The 21,095-nt window shown below is 42.9% G+C and overlaps 1 protein-coding gene across 3 annotated transcripts in view; it reads right to left on the bottom strand.

The window, feature by feature from the left end:
* Positions 1-1,183: 1,183 nt before the first annotated feature.
* The window catches only part of ten1 (TEN1 subunit of CST complex), a 46,752-nt gene continuing 26,840 nt past the window's right edge, over positions 1,184-21,095 (bottom strand). Inside the window, exons 3-6 of one of the 3 annotated variants that reach the window (XR_007971844.1) lie at positions 19,193-19,350; positions 18,946-19,111; positions 3,962-4,002; positions 1,184-2,448 (exon numbers count right to left, since the gene is read on the bottom strand). Coding sequence is in view for 2 of the 3 variants with exons in the window: in XM_052140423.1 (XP_051996383.1) it covers positions 18,957-19,111; positions 19,193-19,350 (313 nt within the window). In the remaining variant the exon portion in view is untranslated. Of the gene's footprint in view, positions 2,449-3,961; positions 4,003-18,690; positions 19,112-19,192; positions 19,351-21,095 lie in introns of those variants that run through there. The other 2 variants (XM_052140423.1, XM_052140424.1) reach the window with 2 other exon arrangements.

Below are 21,095 nucleotides of genomic sequence, written 5' to 3'. Positions count from 1 at the left end.
ACAACTCGGGCAATGCGACGTCGGAAAGAACCTCATACTCTGTATCGAGGAAATTTATCAGATTTCTGAAACCTCTGTCCACAACTATGGAGAACAGCTGGTCATCCAGCGCATGAATTCCATATTTTTCCTCGTAATTGCTTTGGTATTTTCGTTGCTCATACCAAGGAATGATAGGAGAGGCTGCTGACTTGTGACTGGCTCTGAGCTCTGGCTAGCTTTAGCCGCTTTCACTTTTTAGCTTCTTTTTTAAAATGGGCATTTTCAGCTGGGTGATGGTGTTATAAATGTCTAATTAGGTTTGTTGATGCGAAAGTTATTGTGGTGGTTCCCCCACGGTTTACTTTGGCCTTACAATTATTACACATTTCGAACTTTATGTATTCTTTACTCACACAGTGAAGATCTTCCATGCCAATTACATGTTTACATGCAGCTGTGACGTTATTGCCTGCGCTGCTGGCAACAAAACGGACCGGCTTGGAATCGGTAAGACGTGAGGCTGACCGGACGATCACCGGTCCGGGCCGAGCATGCGGAAAATCGGCTAATTCCGGTCCCTGGCCGGTCGATCGGCGCATCTCTAGTATTAAGCTTATGAGACCTGAATAGTGGAATGAATGAAAAGGTCAGACGTCACCCCAAAGAACGTTACAAGAAGTTGGCTTTGTCGATTGTTTGTAAATCTTACAAATTATCATCGTTGTGATCCAAATAAAGGGACACAATTATTAATAACGAAACAAAATCAAGAAAAAGCACTTGTTTCTCTCCCAAAGCAAAAGTAAAAAATGCAAGATTGACTGTGTGGCACAAGAATGAGTGACTGAAGAAAAAGAGTGAAAGGAGGGATGGCAAGCAAGTGTGTGTGTGTGAGAATAGGAACTTTTTTCCTTGTGTTGCTCCTAACTAAGAACTGATGTGGAACTTAGCAGAGTTTGAGAGGGAATATCTTACTTGAAGATTATTTGAATCAGAAGAGAAGAGAACATTTGAAAAGGCTTTGATAGAAGCAAAAAGGATTAGCAATCACTTCTGGAAAGAATTTTAATATATAGATGTTAGAGGGAATTGACAGAGCTGAGAGAGAGGAGATTTAGACGGGTAAGGAGGAGGCAAGACCGGCTTGACAATATAAATAATAGTTTAATGAAAAACTTAAACAAAAGACACAAATGCACACATGGCGGTCAGCTGCCTGTAAAAGAGCTCTCTCTGTCGCACCACCATCCACATTCGGCCTTTATCCCTTTCGGAGGCTTAATTAGCCTGATAAGGGACCGGATGTGGTAATTGTTTGTATCAGCAGAAATCCCCATTGACACAGTGTACGTGCCTTATCTCAAAAGGAATATAGGGAGATGCTGGCCAGAGGGATTAGGAGGAGCAATAATCTTTACAAAACATTTACACTGTTGTAAGTTCATGCACACGACCAGTGCAGTGGAGAAGTAAGGTGTTATCCTTTCCTTCCTGTGAGGAAAGCAGACAAATAATGCCAGTCTAAAAAACAAACAAGACTACAAGAAGGTTGGAGGTAACAATTGTTTTAAGAAATGACCCTGAACAGATATGACAGGTGTGGATGGAAATACACAGAAATCAGGAAATTAAAAGGCTTTTAGCTTTTATTATAAAAGCTGTATTCTGCAATTTCTGTGGTTCCTTGCAAACACATCAACAAATTCTTCAAGATTCAATTTATTTGCATGCTTGGATTCAATACTCAATACACCCAAGTTGCTAACTCTCTCATCTGCCATAGTAGATCTCAGATGTGTCTTGACCAGTTTTAGAGTGGAGAAGCTCCTATTATTTGTGTTCTAACCATGTCTGCCAAACAACTCAAAACCTCATTCTGAATTGCTTTGCTGGTGTATTTGGCATTATGGATAGAAAGAAACCTTTTTTTCAGAGTTTTGTCATGTTTGGCAAATGTTTCCAAGATTGCTATGAAGTTACCCCTGTTGTCTGACCCTGCCGAATCATTGTGTCCTCTTTGAGCAATGTTCTGTGTGGCAGTTAGTAGAAGTACTTCAGCTATTGTTTTCAAATACTCCCGGTTTTCTTTAATCTGCTTGTCATGTTCTTTGTTCAAGGCATTTAGCAAAGTTCTGTTGTTTTTCACTGCTGTCTCATAGTCTTTAAATGCAACCATGGCTTGCTTGTGGTGCTCTGGTCTTGCATGAATTGCAAATCCCCCTTCCTTGTAGGTTGCCTTCTTCCAGTTTTTAAAACCACTCTCAAAAACTGACAATGGGCTGTTGGGAGGGCTAAAATATCGACAGGCATAACAATATGCAGAGTCTAATATTCTGGAGTACTAAAGCCAGGGATGAATCTTGTACCATTCTGCTTTGAAGCTCCTCTTCCTGTCCCCCATCAGTGTCTTTGGATATGTTGTTAAGAGTGGCTGCACAGGTGGATGATCTCTGCTCTTGGAGATATCTGTGAAAGATGAAAGAGTCGCAGTGAATAATTATTTAGCATTCCATAAGTCAAGCTCAAATGATTAAAACATAAATGTTTTTGGAAAAACAAAAAGAGCTAAAGCTGAGTATTCTAATCTCAATCAGCCTAAACATGTCTATAGACAACTGGCCTATAGCGACTGACAATTTAAGCTCCTTGACAAACCTGACGGTTCAGATGAAGTGCTTGTAGATGCACAGGGCTCATCTTGCTCACACTCTGCCTCAAAGTCACACTCGGCAGCCTCATCTCTTTTCTCTTCTTGCTCTAGAACTCTCCAGGTTGCTGTCTGTCTGCTCTCTGCCTCCAGACCTGCTGACTCTCTCCACAACTAAAATACCTTGCTGATGGGATCGCTGTTCTTCTGGGCTTTCTTCTTTCTCTAAGCTTTCATGTATTTCTGACTCTTTTTCACAAGCATCTTCTCTCTTCAGTCTTGACTGACCACTATTTTTATTTTTATTATTAAAGAAGGACATTATGTCCTTTGGTTTTTTTTCTCTTCATTTTAACTACAAAGGGGAAAAGGATGTAAATGTAAAATGAAAAGAGAAGCTCACTCAAAAATCCTATCATTATTTACAAGCCCATTTTACTTTCTGTAGATATAATGAAATAAAACATATATAAAATAAAAGGAAATAGTGATTCTGACTGTGATGAACTGTCAGGCTCAAAAAGGGGGCAATAGAAAACTTACAAATTATCAATATACAGTATAGAATAAGTCATAATGATTCCTTTTACTGTGATTTTATTATATTTTGTCCTTTTTTGAGCATGACAGAACATGGATGACAGAAAATCATTAGCTGACACGACATTAGAGTTAGAAAATAACAAGTACATTTTCAATTTTGGTCAGTTTATTCCAAGGGTCTGACAATGTTTTGGGCCCTGGAGAAGTTTTGACATGCCTTGACATTTGTGCTTTTTTCAGTTGCTTAAATACACATTAATGGCTCAAGTCTGATTACACTGTATTCAGCACAAACTGGGCTACAATAATATGTGAGCAACATGTATGTACATGTTTGTATTTTTGAGAAAATATCGTTTATGCATGGTTTTAAAAAAAAAAGAAAAAAGATTTAAGTCAGTGAAATAACCCGCACACCTGAGACAAATATTTTTTTTCATTAAAAGTAGAGATTGTAAGCTTTCTTTAGACATATCTTCAGAAAGATGCTCACAGAGACTGCTGAAAACTCACCCTTTTTATTTTTTTCTTCATTTTACAAAAACAAAAGTTTTTGTTGTTATTGTGAGTGTACACAAATAAAAGTAGAACCTTTATAGTCTCTAATGATGTCTTACAATTATCTGTGTGCACAAAGTGACGGAGAATTTTAAGTTGTTTTCGCTGTTATGAGGAAAAAATCAAGCCAGCGCATGCGTCGACCCCAGAGGGTTAAATCTAAATTCTGGACATCTAACATCTCATTCATTGAGTGATTGACAAATCCTTCATAATGAATAAAAGACTTACCAGATTTTATCTTCACACTTTCGTCTGCTTCACATCACCTTCTAAAAAGACAAACAATTAACTGTAGGCTTATATTTTCAAAAGCGGAAAATATAAGTTAAATATTACCTTGTAATAAGAGCCTGTAACGGTGGCGGTCACAAATAAATAAAAGTAAAAAATGAATAACTGGCTTGAGTCAAAGTGTTCGGGTGCCAGACAAGTTTTTACTTGTCAAAGAATAAATCAGTTCACACATATATATAATCCACCGATACACAAAATGAATGCTGTCCAATACCCACAATAGCGCATAGAATATGGACACTCATATGTTGAAGGTTTTAAGGGAAAAAACAAACAAAACAAAAAAACTACAGAGAAAGCATGTTATTTAAGAAAACATAGAAGGGGGGGAAAAAAAAGGTAACTCAATGTTCACTTTTCAAACAGCATTTTTTTTTTCCTCTCTCTTTTTTTTTTTCACAATGACACAACCAAAACAAATGAATAAAGAAACGGAAACAAGCAGCTTGTGGCTCAAATTCAGTTCTGACTTCACAATTTGTCACAGTGCGTCAGTGTGTGCGTACGTGCGTAGTGAGCGTGTATGTGTGTGTGTGTGTTGACTGCAGGCAGCAGGCTACGTAGCGGACCCACCACTGAATATTCAGAGCCTGGAAAAAAGTTGAGTCTTAGCGCGGGGTTAAAAGATGATGGACAATGCTAATACCTGTGGCAGGTGAGACAGGCTGGAGTTAGGTTGCACCAGGCAGGCGAAAGGTGCAGAGCTCAATTTCTCCCGTCACTTGGCGATCGCGCCCGGTCAGCGCACACAGAATAATCCAGGAACAACTGGCAGTGCCCGACCTTCAGGTAGCATGTTATCTTCTTAGTTTACCTATGAGTTTTAAGTTTATTTCCCCCTTCTTTTTTTCACTTCCGCTCCTCTCTCTCTCTCTCTCTCTCTTTTATACAAGTTCCTTCTAATTCCTCATTGGTTTCCGCCCATTTTGAAGAGACTTTGAAGAGATTTTTTTTGCCGTATCGCCACAAGCCTGACTGAAAATTACATTTCTTTAAGGTGTTACATCTGTTCTCTGGTAGCTGTTGACTCTTTGCTAAATTTGCATAGTCATGATTGCTTCATATGTAGTTTTAAAAGACTAATATAGGCAACAGCGGACAATTGGTAGTTTAATATTATTTCTCACTACGTGAACATGACTGAAATTAAATATTTTTGTTACCTGTATCTTTTTTGGGAGAAGATGTGCAGCTCCTCTCTGAAATACGAGGTCTCTGCATGCAGTCTGGCTTTGAGGAGTTTCCTCTCAACATAAAAGTTATGGCACAATAAACAACTTTATTTCCATTACTGCCACCCACAGGACAAACTGCGCATTGCATGCAAAATTGATTGGCGTGATCCCATTCCAAATTTAGGGGGGCCAGGGGGGGGGGGCAAAGCTTGTTGACAGGGGGGGCATTTTTTCAGCATCACCTTAGCAGAGGAAAGCAGACACCTTTTTCATTCACTTATCAAGGTAAACAGTATACGTACACCAGAATGCCCCAAGGAATCAAACATTCACCACATGTGTTCAATCAAGTTTTGAAAACTTGATTTAGAAGACTGCACATTGATACAGTATGTGGATGATCTGTTGATTTGCTCAACAACATTAGAAAAATGTAATCTAGATTCCAATAAAGTGCTCACCAAATTGGCTGAAGGAGGCCACAAGGTCTCTAAAGATAAATTGCAATATTGCCTACCACAGGTAGAATACTAAGGACGAATCATTGCACATAAAACTAAGACTATATCATCCACACCACAAACAGCAAACAGTGGGACAAATGATGACCTTTTTTAATGCTGACTGGATAGAAGATTATGCTATCCAAATGAATCCCATTAAGGGCACTGATGAAATAAACAGGTCATCAGAATCTCTGAGCACGACTGACATGAATACTGATGCATTGATAGCCTTTGAGTCATTGAAAAAAAGAGCTCAAGACAGCCCCAGCTCTGGCAAACCCAGACTATGCCAGACCGTTCCGTACGTATGTGGCAGATAGAAAATATGGGTATGTGTCAGCAGTCTTAATGCAGGAAACTTGTAGTGGAAGAAAAAAGCAACCAATTGCCTATTACAGTACCAGATTGGACAATGTAGCACAGGGCTACCCGCCATGCTATCAACTAAGACTTGCAGCAGTACATTTTGCTTATGATAAAGCTTCCACTGTGACAATGCGCTACCCAGTTATAATTTACACTCATCTTAAAGTCACAGAACTAATAGAATAAGGTAGTTTTGTTTTGACTCAAGCCAGGTATTTGACATACTCAACATTGCCAACTTACACCAACATCAGCATAAAGCAATGCACAACAGTAAACCTAGCCAATTTCATTCCTCTAGAAGGGGAGGGAACATCTCATGAATGTGTAATAGACTCTCTAGCCTTTACTTGTTTAAGACCAGATATAGAATCAACACCAATCACCGATGCAGATTATTTTGTAGATGGATATTGCTTCAGAGACCATCTGGGAAATCATTCTGGATATGCTGTTTCAAGAGAGAAGACAATACATTTATCCCAATAATTGTGCTGCAGAACAGGCTGAATGAAAAGCACACACTGAAGCCTGTCAATTGGCTAAAAATCAAACTGTTAATATTTACACGGTTTCTGCATATGCTCATGGAGTGTGCCATCTATTTGGAGTGGTTTGGAAACAAAGGGGGTTCAAAAAGAGTGATGGGACATCATTTCAACATGGTGACCAAATAATTAAACTAATTTCAGCTATGATGCACCCAAAGAGATTGGCTATCATCAAATGTCAAGCACACAAAAAAGGCAATGATTTTGTCATTCAAGGCAATAATGCTTCAGATTTGTATGCCAAAAGGGCCTCAGGATGCCAATTAGCAATAATGGCAACTTCAATTTTGATTCAACCTCAACCCCAAATGGATGATATAGCTTGTATGCAGCATCAGACTGGCCCTTATGAACTAAGTGTATGGCAACAAAGGGGCGCAAGCAGAGATGCAAATGGGATATGGCGCATTGCCCCAACACCACTCCTTACTATTGTAATTTCAGATGTGCATGGTTTGACCATTGTACAAGGGGGGAAGTGGTTAGCAAAATAAAAGGACAGGGATATTGGTTGCCATACCTACCTGCAATGGCAGATTAATTTTTGGCTGAATGTGAAGGTACATCTGCACCAATAGGTCAAATACCAGTTCCAGAAGGATAATTTAAACACCTGGTAATAGACTGTGGACATGATAAAATCAGTAAGAGGAAAAAGATATATGCTGGTGATAATAGACAGATTCAGTAGATGGGTAGAAGCAGTACCGTCAGCAGATCAGGGAACCCAAACTGTGATAAAAGTTTTGACCAGGGAGGTAATTCCAAGATTTGGCATACCATCTCAAATTAGTTCTGACAATGGCTCAGCATTTGTTCAAAGAACAGTGAAAACAGTGTTACAGCAACTGAAAATAAAACAAAGACTAAGGTGTGGCTGGGCGATAAAGCGATATCGATATATATCATGATAAAGAAAATCCACGATAAGCTTTTGAGGAATTAAAACACAAGCAGTTCGGCTTTCTCAGGCTGCGTTTCCACTGGGGCGGACGAAATCCGCTCCAAGGCACTCACAGCGCTAGGAGAGAGCTTGCTCCGCACCGCTGCCAATCCTACGGTCCACCTTGCGAGCATGACGCTCGGCTTTCATAGAAATGAATTGAAAACACTCTCAGCTTCGCTCACAACATGCCAGTGGTAACGTAGGGTCAGACTGGATGAACTTGCTAATGCTAGCTGCCTTGCTAATGATTAGGTTATGTCGGACCCATCCGCCCCGCAAGACTTCATGACAACGGTTGCACCCTCTCATCGTCTCTATTGAAAAGCTCGACAGAACAACAGTGATGTGGACAACAGCTCTGATCTTTCGACGCTGTAATCTTGAATATTGTTCTCTGGCACCAAACATGCATTATTTCTGCCCTGTCCCTCTCCGCACTCGGTGCCTCTTTGAGTTAACGTGGTTTCAAAGCACCTTTTAGACTATAACGTTTTTCCCTTCTAAATGTATCTTTATTAATTAGCATGTTACGAGCCTTTAATAATAAACAAATCGAATAAACAAATCGATTTCTGTTCTAATTTTGTGAAAATGTATTAGATGTCTGGAATGGATAAGGAAAGACTAAAATTACTATTAATTACTATTACTATTTAATGAAAATATACAAATGTTTTTTACATAAAAAAATAAACCTTATCTAAAATCATTCCACAGTCACAAGGGCTTCTATGCCCCATACTTGGGTATCTGAATCTAAAGAAATATAAAGAATATTTCATTTAAATGTAAAAAATATTCCAACAAATACTGGACTGCTGTCACTATGCTTCAGAACAAACAGATGATATTTTAACATTAATTTTCAATTGATAAACGGTAAAAGACGGTAAAATTGGTAAAAGATCCCACAGACCCCACTGCTTTGGCCGTCTCCGGACACCCTGTGCAGTTTTGTAGAGACTATTTTGACTGGTTAGAATTTATTTTTTCTTCTTTTCTTCCGTCAACTTTGAAATAAAAAAAAGAAAGTGCAATGTGTAAATGTATATCGTGATAAATATCAATATCGAACAATTTGAAAAAGATTATCGTGATAACAATTTTGGTTATATCGCCCAGCCCCTAGGTGTGCCTATCATCTACAATCACAGGGAATGGGTAGAAAGAGTGAATGGAACCCCCAATGCTAAGCTCGATAAAATTTCTGCTGACACTAAACTAAATTGCATTGATGCTTTACCTCTTGCACTAATGAGTTACCGCATGCAAACCAATAGAATCACCAATTTAACACAGCATGAAATGCTAACAGGCAGACCTATGCCAGTACCATAATGTCCTTATTAAAGACCACCTCTAGAACAGTTGCAGATGGAATTAAGGGCTTACATGAGACAATTAACTACTAAACATGAAGCCATTTATTCACAGGAACAGAGCAGGGGACCCAGGGAAGAAGACGTAGTGCCCTGTCCCATTGTTCCTGGTGACCAAGTATACCTGAGATTTTTTTAGGAGGAAATGAAATGAACCCAGAAGGGAAGGACCTTATACTGTAATAAGGGCAACCCCAACAGCAGTACAGGTGGAGGGTAGCACAACATGGTATCATTTGAATCACTGCACTGGAGTGCCTTGACTGAGACCAAGACAATGAGAAGACCAAACAGACGATCAGGAAGACTTAAACACGGTTCCCCTTCTGTCTCTCTCTCCACGTTGTGTCGGAGAAGCGACACTAGGGGTCTCTCTTGAGCACCGAATATACCTCTGATCTATGAAAAAAGGCCAATGAGAAGTTGGCAGCTAATATTTGCATACCCCGCCCCCGGACATACGGGTACAAAGGCGAGGCAAATACTAGAGTTCATTCAGAAATTTTCCGATGGTTGTGCATGCTGTTCGCGTGAGATCACACCAGTTCCAGGATTCCTCTGACGTTCTGCATGCTGTTGGATTGATGGCGCAATACAGCGGCAATTTCTCCTACTTGCACGGCAGTGCAATTGCCCCCGGGCACTTCGACAGTGCAGAAACCCAAACTCTAAGAGAGTTGTTTAAAAGTGATTTCCTCTAAAAGAGCAATACACAGTGGCGTTGAACGTCCTTTTAAGGACGCGTCTTTTTAAAGACGTGTATCCGCCTCTGTGTAGTTTCTGGATGGGGTTGATTTCTCCCCACCTCCAATGGTCATAAAAGCTGCCTGGCGTACCTGGGCTGCGATTACACGCAGGCAGCGTTTTTATGAATGGTCTATGTTTTCAGGGCGAGAACATAGCCATAACAGCATTGCGGTCGTAGGCTTTCTTTTGTCATGAGAGAAAGCCACTTCAGCCGCCCCCCCACGCCTCGCCTCCTTCCCACAGGATTGAGGCAGGTGCCGCGGGCGATGGAGGCGATTTGGGGACAATAACGGGCTGTGTTTGCCGGGTAAATCCCCGCGAACCACCAACCTCCCCGGCACGCTTGCTTGCTCCCATCTAAGCTCGGGATGAGTGCGGCCCGCTTCGCGGCCGGCCTTCCGGTCCCTTGAGCTCCCGGAATTGGATGACGATAATCACCGCTGCATCGGAGAGCATTACAGCGGCGTCTGATGTTGATGGCTTGTCTGCGCTGCCACCTTCAGGTCTGAACCTGATGCACAGAGGTCCGATATGCTTCCCCGGGTACCGCGAGCGCGATGTTGGACCGGAAAATCCGGTCCCCCTCCCCCTCACGGCTATTTGATTGGTTCCACGGGCATGTGTGCCGCTCACAGCCACGCACCCCCTCCCGGTTCCTTTCTTCCCGGACGTGCATGACGAGCTGAGCAAGCCAAGCTTCCTCTCTCCTCCGCTCTCACTACCCTCGGCGGTAGAGCGGTCCCAGACCACTCCCCCCTGCACGCCATGGCCCCCTCCTGCAAGTCCACCGGGCCAAGGCACTCCAAAATTTGCACTTGGGTAGTCCTGTTCTTGACGTGCCGCAGGAACTGCACTCGAACAGATGATGGCCACCCTCGTGGTCCGGAAACGCAACACATGGACTGGACCTGGTCGCAGTAGAGGAGGTAGACAAAGCATGCTTTCTCAAACGCTCCCGTCTCCCAGCTCCATCCATTCGGCGACACATATGACGACTCCACCCAGCAGTCCTCAGTGGTGAAGAAACAGACGGAGGCCATTTCACACATCCTGCCCTGCCGCAAACCTGCTGCCAGGGGCAATGCCCTGTCTGCTCGCCAAGGGCGTCCTCCTGTGGCTTTCAAGCGGTGCTCTGCCTCAACAAGCATGGGCCCAGCTCTCAGCCCCGGCGTCGAGCTCCCTGCAGAAGATGGATGCCCCCTCATCTCACGGTGGGGGGCCGGGAGGAGAATCTTTTGTTGAATTCATTTCATTTGGCCACACCCCCTAACGGGGGCTGCGGTACTCACATTCTCAATAATAGAGCTACTTCCTTTTTTGTCTCTGGGTCACCTGGCCCGCAAATGCCGTTCTCACGGCACTCTGCCGCCAGGCCTCAACAGTCCCGGCATGCTGGACGCGGCCACAGTCCGCCTTCAGCCCCACGACTGTCCCCTGGCCGGCCGGTTCTGACGAGTCTAGAGGACGTCTGCAACCGGACCTCCTCCTCTAGTCACGAACCCGCGCCCAGCAAGGTAAGTGCTTTGAGTTTATTCTCAGCACTAAAGCCTCGGAACCCACCCTTGCCTCCCGAAGCCACACTACCTGCTTCGCCCCGCTGCGAAGCCCCCGCCGGGTACGTCCAAAATACTCGTCCCCTTGGTACCCCCAGCACGGAGTTTGGAGGCGTGGCTTTCACTGCCCAACCCATCACGTTGGCTGTACAGGACCATTCCACTCGGTTATGCAATTGAGTTTGCCAGGCCACACCCCCCCTTCGCAGGCGTCCGTTTCCGCAGTAGACGGAAAACATGCCAAATCCCTGCGCAAAGACATGATAGGGCCTGTCCCCCCAACCGAAATGGAGAAGGGTCTCTACAGCCCATACTTCGTTGTACCCAAGAAAGGCGGCGGCTTACGACCAATCTTGGACTTGCGAGTTTTTCAACCGAGCACTGCTCAAACTCCCGTTCAAAATGCTCACGCAAAAGTGTATCTTAACATGCGTCCGGCACCTAGATTGGTTCGCAGCGGTAGACCCGAAGGACGCATACTTCCACGTCTAAATTCTGCCGCAACACCAACCCTTCCTACGGTTCGTGTTCGACGGCCAGGCGTTTCAGTACAAAGTCCTCCCCTTCGGCATGTCTCTGTCCACTCGCGTCTTCACGTAAGTCGCAGAGGCAGCCCTTGCCCCGCTCCGAGAAGCCGGCATCCGCACACTCAACTACCTCGACGACTGCCTCATACTGGCCCACTCCCAAGAGTTACTATGCGCTCACAGAGACCAGGTGCTTAAACACCTCAGCCGCTTGGGGCTTCAGGTCAACCGAGAAAAGCACAAGCTCACTCCGGTTCAGAGCATCTCCTTTCTCGGCATGGAGTTAGACTCAGTCTCAATGTCTGCACGTCTCACCAACGAGCGTGCTCAGTCGGTGCTGAAATGCCTCGCAAAGTTCAAGCCAGGCACAACTGGGCATATAGCATCCTCCGCCGCAGTCACGCCGCTGGGGTTGATGCATATGAGACCGTTCAGCACTGGCTTCAGACTCGAGTCCCGAGACGAGCATGGCGCCACGGCACGCACCGTGTGATAATCACCCCTGCATGCCGCCAAACACTCAAACCAGCTGATTTGGGAACGATTCGGTCAAGGCCCAGGTAGACCTGCTTGCCTCCCGAGAGACCTCCCACTGCCTGCTCTGGTATGGCCGAACAGAGGCTCCCCTCGGGGCAGACGCACTGGCACACAGCTGGCCCACAGGGCTGCGCAAGTACGCATTTCCCCCAGTGAGCCTTCTTGCACAGGTGCTGTGCAAGGTCCGGGAGGACGAGGAGCAAGTCACACTAGTGGCTCCATACTGGCCCAGCCGGGCCTGGTTCTCGGACCTCGTACTCCTCGATACAGCCCCTCCCTGGTGAATTCCCCTGAGGAAGGACCTTCTTTCTCAGGGGCAGGGCATGCTCTGGCATCCGCATCCAGACCTCTGGAAACTCCACGTCTGGTCCCTGGACGGGATGCGGAAGATCTAGCTGGCCTACCACCTACTGTCGTAGACATGATCAACCAAGCCAGAGCCCCTTCCACCAGGCAGCTCTACGCCCTGAAGTGGCGCTTGTTCGCAAATTGGTGTTCTTCTCGGGCTGAAGACCCACAGAGGTGTGCAGTTAGGTCAGTGCTCCTATTCCTGCAGGAGAGGTTGGAGGGGAGGCTGTCCCCGTCCACCTTGAAGGTGTATGTTACTGCTATCGCGGCCCACCACTACGCAGTAGACGGCAAGTCCCTTGGTAAGCACGACTTAATCATCAGGTTCCTAAGAAGCGCCCGGAGGTTAAATCCCTCCCGGCCAAGCCTGTTCCCCTCCTGGGACCTCTCGGTAGTCCTCACGGGCCTCCAGAGACCTCCCTTTGAGCTGCTAGAATCAGTTGGACTCAGGGCCCTCTCTCTTAAGACTGCCCTGCTGATCGCGCTCACCTCCATCAAGAGGGTCGGGGACCTGCAAGCGTTCTCTGTCAGCAACACTTGCCTGGAGTTCGGTCCGGCAGACACTCGTGTGATCCTAAGACCGCGACCGGGCTAAGTGCCCAAGGTTCCTACCATGCCCTTTAGAGACCAGGTAGTGAACCTGCAAGCGCTGCCCCGGGAGGAGGCAGACCCAGCCCCGTCATTGCTGTGTCCGGTACGTGCTTTGCGTACCTATCTGGACCGGACGCAGAGTTTTAGACACTCTGAGCAGCTCTTTGTATGCTTTGGGGGACAGCAGAAAGGAAACGCTGTCTCCAAACAGAGGCTTTCCCACTGGGTAGTAGATGCCATTTCATTGGCTTATCACACTCAGGCCGTGCCCCCCCCCTTGCGGGTCCGAGCTCACTCGACAAGGAGTGTTGCGTCCTCGTCGGCACTGGCCAGGGGTACCTCCCTGGCAGACATTTGTAGAGCAGCGGGTTGGGCGACACCCAACACCTTTACGAGATACTACAATCTCAGGGTTGAGTCAGTTTCATCCCGTGTTTTCTCAGGTCCGAGCCAGTAGAACTCGGTAACACGCTGATGGGCTGGCCGGGTTAATCGCTTGCATATAGCGCCCTTTCCCTCGCTTGAGGTAAAATCGTGCGTCTGTTTTCCCAGGAGATTCCACTCAACTCGAATCCCTGGTCGATTCCTCCCTAGCCCTCATGGGTCCGCAGTTCGGCGGAGGAACTTGCCGACCCAATCCACTGCGGGTACTCAAATCTACCCTGTACTGGAATAGGTGCTCCACAGGGTGAGGACTCCTACGCGGACTCCCCCTGTGTGTATTTTCCGCGATACGGTCCCCTTACGAGTGGACCCGTGTTTTCCTTGGGTAAGTTTCGGCTGCCCTTCGGTCGCCATGTGTAGCAACTCCCCCCCTCGCTGAGGCTGGATCTACCACCGATCCAAAATTTCGAGGCAACTGCACAATAATTTGGCATCTGTATGTAAAAAATTAGGAGTTTATAAATCTTGCTGCATAAAATGTGGAATAGCCACAATGAAGAAAAATGGTACAATAAAAGAAGCCCCATTTGCAACAGCCACAATGAAGGAACTTTTTACAGTAATAGAAGTATCTGAAAACCTGAATTAATCTAGAGAAAAGGTACAGAAAAAAAACTGTAAAAAGAGCCTTCTCGGAAATACCCTAATGTATACTTAGATGCAATTGGCCAACCAAGAGGAATACCACATGAATTTAAATCTAGAGATTAAATAAAAGCAGGCTTCGAGACTTTAGTAATTTGGATAACACTTAAGAATACAGAATGGATTAATTACATTTACTACAATCAGCAAAAATTCATTAATTATACTGATGAAGCATTAAAGGCCTTAAGAGACAATCTAGACAGGCACTAAATTGGTTATTGGTGGAAAAAGGAGGTGTTTGTGTAATGTTTGGAGCTGACTTTTGCACTTATATCCCAAATAATAAAGCTCCTGATGGATCCGTTACTGAGGCAATGAAGAAGCTGAAAAGTCTAAGGGAAGAGGTGACTGAAAATGCAGGAGTGATAGGGAAGTTGAGCCTTTTTATTTTTGACTCTTTGTTTTTAAATTTTCAATTTCTATTGTTTTTGAATAGCAAGGGAGTCACATACTCTTTGTATTTTCTTTTATGCAAAAATAGTAAGCACTTTAGATCTTGGGTAGAGTAGGCAGGAAGACAGAAGGTATTATGTTTATTATTTTGGCATATGCCCCTTCCTGAAGTTATTTATCTCTTTTAAGAATTCTATATATAATGTCAAAAGGGAACGATAAGAAGGTTTATTCGATTATCTGTACTTTTTGAATATTTTAAAAGTATCACTTATTGTTTGAATCATTTTCAAAGTTATCAAGTAAATCATGTTTGAATGAAATATAATATGCATTTATAAACTTTGAAAAACTCTGGAAGTGCCACTGGAGGGCCAGAGGCTAAGATATCATAAAGTGAAGAAAGGATCGATGAGCACCTCAGTGTTTAGCAGCTAAGGCAGACTCTACTGGTGGTTTAAAACCCCACTGTCTACTCCAACACCACCAGATAGTGCTCCAGGCTACCTGAAATGTCTGTGAGCTCCTCTGGCTCCGTGGGACATATCAATATGCTGAAATTGTTAAATTACTGAAATATTTTAATCTACTGAAATAAATTTAATAACTAATATACTCTACATAACCATAACAACCATGGGCAAGGCTGAATTTGCATGCACATGCTTTTATTCAAGAATTTGATTTGTTTCTAATTTGTGTTACCCCCAAGAAAGTTAGGGAGACAAGATATTTTACTTCCCCCATGCCAAATGTGGGAGGAGATGTTTGATCTCATTTCTCCTCTGGAGGGTGGATCCATAAGAGAAGTTGTTGTTAGAGGAATGTGTGACTTACATTGATCACTTGATAGAAATGAAGGGACTGACTTGTGGAATTGCAATTGTAAGGGCGATAGAGGTGGGACTTTGAGAAGTCCCAAAGGGGGAATATATAGTATATTTTTATACAAAATGGTACACAGTGTAGAAAGCATTCCTCAAGCACTGGATTGTAAAATAATTATTCAAACTACTGTATTCTGTTCTGTTAACATGAAATACACACTTTCTTGATAAATGAGTTTAGACTCATTTATTAAAGCACTAACTATATGATTTATTTTCCTCCGACAACACCTCTAAACTTTCAACAGATGAAATAAGGGGCTTAGATTTAAAAAAAAAAAAAAATCTATTCTAGAATAGGTCTTCTGGACAGATTAAAAAAAATGTATAGTCCCTACCAGATGGGCACAAAAGTCTCCAAATATCTGTTAAACCAAGATTTGTACACATCCTGTGAAGCATTATTGTTGCTCTAGGGGGCTTGCACACTTTTGCTTCACTGTGATCAAGGACTGATTCAATCAAAAGATTCCTCCCAATATTATATCATGAGGGGTGCCAGTGGCATGCCACATCCCTTCAAGATCTATAAAAATGCCCTGATCATCGTTAGGTGTGTAAGTATTAGCCAAAATCAACCTTTGCCCATGAATTTCTTTAATCTGTTTGAGACCTTTGAATTGTAGATGCTTACTTAACAATGTAATGACTCCCCCTGATCTTACTTGAGCCAGCACTAAAGAAAACATGTTCACCCCATATCTTTCCAAAATGTTCAGCTTCCAGCGGGCAAAGATGAGTTTCTTGAAAAAACACTATATCATATGTCTTATGTTTAAGAAGATAAATAACTTTCCTTATTTTATGGGGTGCCCCAACCCATTCATATTCCATGTGGAGAGAGATTATCCACTCAAATTTGACATTTTGACATACAGTATTAGAAAAAATTGATTGTGAGAAAAAAACAAGCTTATAAAGACCACATTCCACATTAGTGCAACGATCAAACCAAGAAAAAAAAAACAGAAAAAATAAAAACATGCGCATGGACAGCTCCAACCGTCGTTCATCCCTCTAATCTCAAAGTACATGTGTGCATACCGGAGTCCCCACGACAACTTTGCCATTAAGTCCGGTGCTTCTATACAAATATTGTGATACAGAATAACAAAACAGAAGAAAATCTATCAAACAAACTCCAGCCAATAGGCAGAATATTCAATAAACACAAACAACATGTAGATTCATCCACATACTGTCCCGAAGGTATGTTATTCCACAAAACAAGCTCCAGCCTCTAGCGAAACCAACACACACAAAACAAACTTCAGTTTCCTTGGGCAATCAAACGAATGCTCAGTGAGCCGGCTGTTTCAGGAGTGCAGCAGATGGCCTAATCCATCTAATGTCCGTCAAAAAAATATACAAAAAAATAAGCTCCATCCAATAGGAGGCATAAGTACAAAGAACGAGCAGATTCATCCACAACTGTCCCGAAGGAGGGTTATTCCACAAAACAAACTCCAGTCGCTAGACTGAGCCAGCACAAGAAGAAAAAAGCAAAAGGTGCCCAACTTCCTCGAACAGTCAAGTGAATGTTCAATGAGTCAAGCTCACTCGGGAGCAACATGAAAATCACCAAAATAACTTACTCATTCCATTGACTTTATTAAAGACATCACTTGTTGTGGGCATGTAAATACTTAGTATCTATTCTCAATTTGGCCAGGAACATCAGTGCAAAAGCGATCTTCTGTTTATGTGAGAGTATCTTGCATTCCTTGAATCGATCATGTTTCTCTCGTTGAATTCGCAAAGTCTGGGAACAAGAAAATGCTGTGGTTATTCCAAAAACGTTTTCCTTTACTCCTCGCCTCACGTAACACGAGATCTTTATCGGATGATCTCTGAACTTGGCCAGAATTGATGGGGCCTGTCTCCCTCTGTGAGCTTGCTCGATTTCCAGTTTATGGCCGGTTATGTCGGGCAGACTCGGGAAGAGCACATCTAGGAATTGCACCATATTTAGGGGCAGTGGTGGCTCAGTGGTTGAGGCTCAGGGTTACTGACCATAAGGTCAGGGGTTCAAGCCCCAGCACCACCAAGATGCCACTGTTGGGCCCTTGAGCAAGGCCCTTAACCCTATCTGCTCCAGGAGCGCCGTATCATGGCTGACCCTGCACTCTGACCCCAGCTTAGCTGGGATATGTGAAAAACTAACACTGTATGCAAAAAACTGTCTGTATAATGTGTGACCAAAATAAAGGATTCTATATCTCGGCCTTCCTCATGCTCAGGAATTCCAACAATTCGGACGTTGTTTCGCCAGTTACAATTTTCACGGTCTTCCAAATTTTCCCAGATGCACTGCAAATCTGCATTGGTCACCAATGCAGATTGGCTCTAGCAATGGATTAGCAGCTAATTCCCACTCCTATGACCAGATAATTGATCCATTTCTCAACATCCGACATCAAGAATTTAGCTTCCATCGTCATAACGGATCAACGTATTACCATAAGATCCTCCAGGTCTGCTACAACCTTCATCAGCATCACAGACATGCACGCCCATTGACATTCAATTTCTCCCGCTGTACCATCCAAATTGTGTCCCTGGTCTGCGGACTCGTCAGAGGTATCAGCTTGAGCACGCAAGTGTCTTTTAATGTCATCAAAATTCTTTGACATATTTTCTTCTTAGAACAGTTATGAAACAGATTGTATCGAATTTCACCGGATTAGGACTCAAAAAGAAATAAAAACTAGCAAAGTGTGCAGAGCTCGCTGTTCACACATCGGATGCATTGCGTCACGTGACTCCTCAGAAACAGCAGCTATTAATGGATCTTAATCTTAATCTTACTTTGATCAATGTTCAGTGAATTAATTACAACTCACAAGTATATACATTATGCCTTCTAGGAGCTGGGCGGAATGAGTAAGCACTGTTACTGGATTCCGTCATCAGATGAGTCGTCTGACCCTCAGAGGTAAAATACACAAACGACATGTAACATTCATAATTATAACCTGAATAAGTGCACATGATTAAGATGATGATGATTACCTTCTGATTTTAACAGTTTCTAGTGAATGTATTAAACTTACCAATAGGCCAAAGACTCAGGGCTGAATTCACACCTTCAGGTAGTGTCCAGTAAGCGGTTTCATTTATTTTGTATGTGCTAAACATTCATACTTTAACAATTGAGAATCCATAATTATTTTCACATCTTGCTTTAGCAAAAATACAACTGATGATACACTGTTTTTCATTAGTTGACATAGAAAGTCATGCACTCAAATTGTCGAAATAAAAAAAAGAGGCAACAACACAAACAGTTCTACAATTATCACATTTTACAAGTTCTTTACATTTGAGAGGGTTAAGTGCTTTCACAGTGGGAAGCTTGCACATTCAGCTCAGTCTCTCTCTCCTTAAAGAAGCATCTCTGGTCCATAATGGCCCGTTGCAGTAGTGTGAAGTCTACTCCATCAATGCAACTTAAAGCACGAGCATGCAGTGTAACTCCAATCACTCCTGGAAACAAAAGCAACAGAAAAAGAAATGCACATATTCTGAATACAAATACAACAACAAAAATAATCTAGATAGACTCACCTTCAGCCTTTTCAATCTCCCCAAGAACAAGATACTGAGCTCCAATTATAGGCTGGAAAGGTTCAACAAATGATGTTTGTACAGACACATGGAACTGTGCAGAGGACTGCTTGGCACTTAGAGTGGCGATGGACTTCTCTGGCTGGTAACTTGTAAGTCTAGATGTAGAGATGGACAGCTGATTTAATAATATCATTAGCAAATCACATTTCAGTGCTGTCACCATCTAGCATGCAGGCCTAGATTATAAATCGTAGACATACTGACCTACACAGACATGCAAACATACAGACTGACATAAGAGGTTGATATCACACAGTCTGCCATAGGCTATGGTCTGCAACTTTTTTCTGCACAACTTGTTTGAAAAGTCTTTTTGTATAAGAATATAGATGAAAATACAAGTCAGTTTCAAGTTAAGTCAGTTTTATTTGTATAGTGCTTTTCTCAATGCATATTGTTTCAAAGCAGAAAACAGTGCTTTAAAAAACCTCCTAGTCGCAAAAGCAACAATGACAAAAAAATAACTAAGATGTTTAAGTGGATAAGGGAGAAAACCTTAGGAGGAAGCCCATCTTCCTCTGTGAGACATATATTTAAGCAAATTTACATAAAACTAGTCTTTTAAAAAATATTCTTTCAGGTATTGTTTGGGCTTTGACTGTGGAATTTGACCTGGATCTGACACAGGAGCTATTTAAACATGTTTCTTGCCCTAAAACTTTGTGTTCTGTGATACTCTGAGATGCTTTCCATTTGTGACAATGACCCACTGCTTTACCACGAACCTTAGCCACACATGGCAATCCTACATCACCTTTCAAAGATACCATAATGAACATTAGCCATGGCTTAACAACAGTATGCATAATTTGACCATGGTATTCATAGTAAACCCATAGTAACCACAAAATTACCCATAGTTACTACAATATAAAAACATTACATTTACATTTACGCATTTGGCAGACACTTTGGGCAATGTAATCATGGGCAATGTAATCATGAACAACCAAAATGTTGTAACTGTGGTGGCAATCACAGTGTGGCTTTATGGGGGTTGTGAAGTGATGAACAGGGAAGCGGAAATACAGCAGGTAAGAACTCAGAGTAAGATCATATATGCAGAGGCTGTGAAGATGGTGAGTCATAGAGGAGAAATTAATGAAAGAAGCAGAGCAGGAAATGAACCCACAAAAGAATCAGATCAGGCAAATGAAGGAAAGTAATGGTTGATTTAAAGGAACTAGTCAATTTCATAGCAGGGGTAGTAAATGCTACAATGGAGGTTAAACAGAGAGAATGAAAATAATCATTAAGGCAGCAGCTCATAATCTAGATGGGTGGAGGTGAGGAATGATCTCAGCATTCAAACAAGCCAGGAGCAATCATGGGTTGGATAGTACTAATAATGGTCCTCCTGCTACAATGGAATGCTAAATGTTTGTGGGCCAATCGACAAGAATTCAAAAAGTATGTAGATGATTTATGCAGTAAACCAGATGACATCTGTGTACAGGAAACATGGTTCAGACAAAATTTGGATTTCAGAATAGTCAGATATGCTTCTGTTAGGTGTGATGGGGGAGGATGTGCAACATTTATTAGAGAAGATATTTAATTTAGAGAGATGAGTATAGGAAATGAGCAAGAATGTGTAACAGTAGAGATATGGACAAATGAGGGAGAGTTTGTGATAATTAATTATTAAAATACTTGTAAGAAACTAGATTTGAGTAGGTTAACACAAATTGAAAAGCTGGATGTAATAGGGTGTTGATATGTGGGGGCTTTAATGCACATAGCACGCTATGGGGAGGAACAAGAACAGATGCAAATGGTGAGGTAATTGAAGAACTGCTAGAAGAAAAGAGCATGGTTTGTTTAAAAGATGGGAGAGGGA

Source organism: Xyrauchen texanus, chromosome 13, assembly GCF_025860055.1.
Source record: "Xyrauchen texanus isolate HMW12.3.18 chromosome 13, RBS_HiC_50CHRs, whole genome shotgun sequence".
NCBI classification, from domain to species: domain Eukaryota; kingdom Metazoa; phylum Chordata; class Actinopteri; order Cypriniformes; family Catostomidae; genus Xyrauchen; species Xyrauchen texanus.
This window is presented reverse-complemented; position numbering and strand designations above follow the sequence as displayed.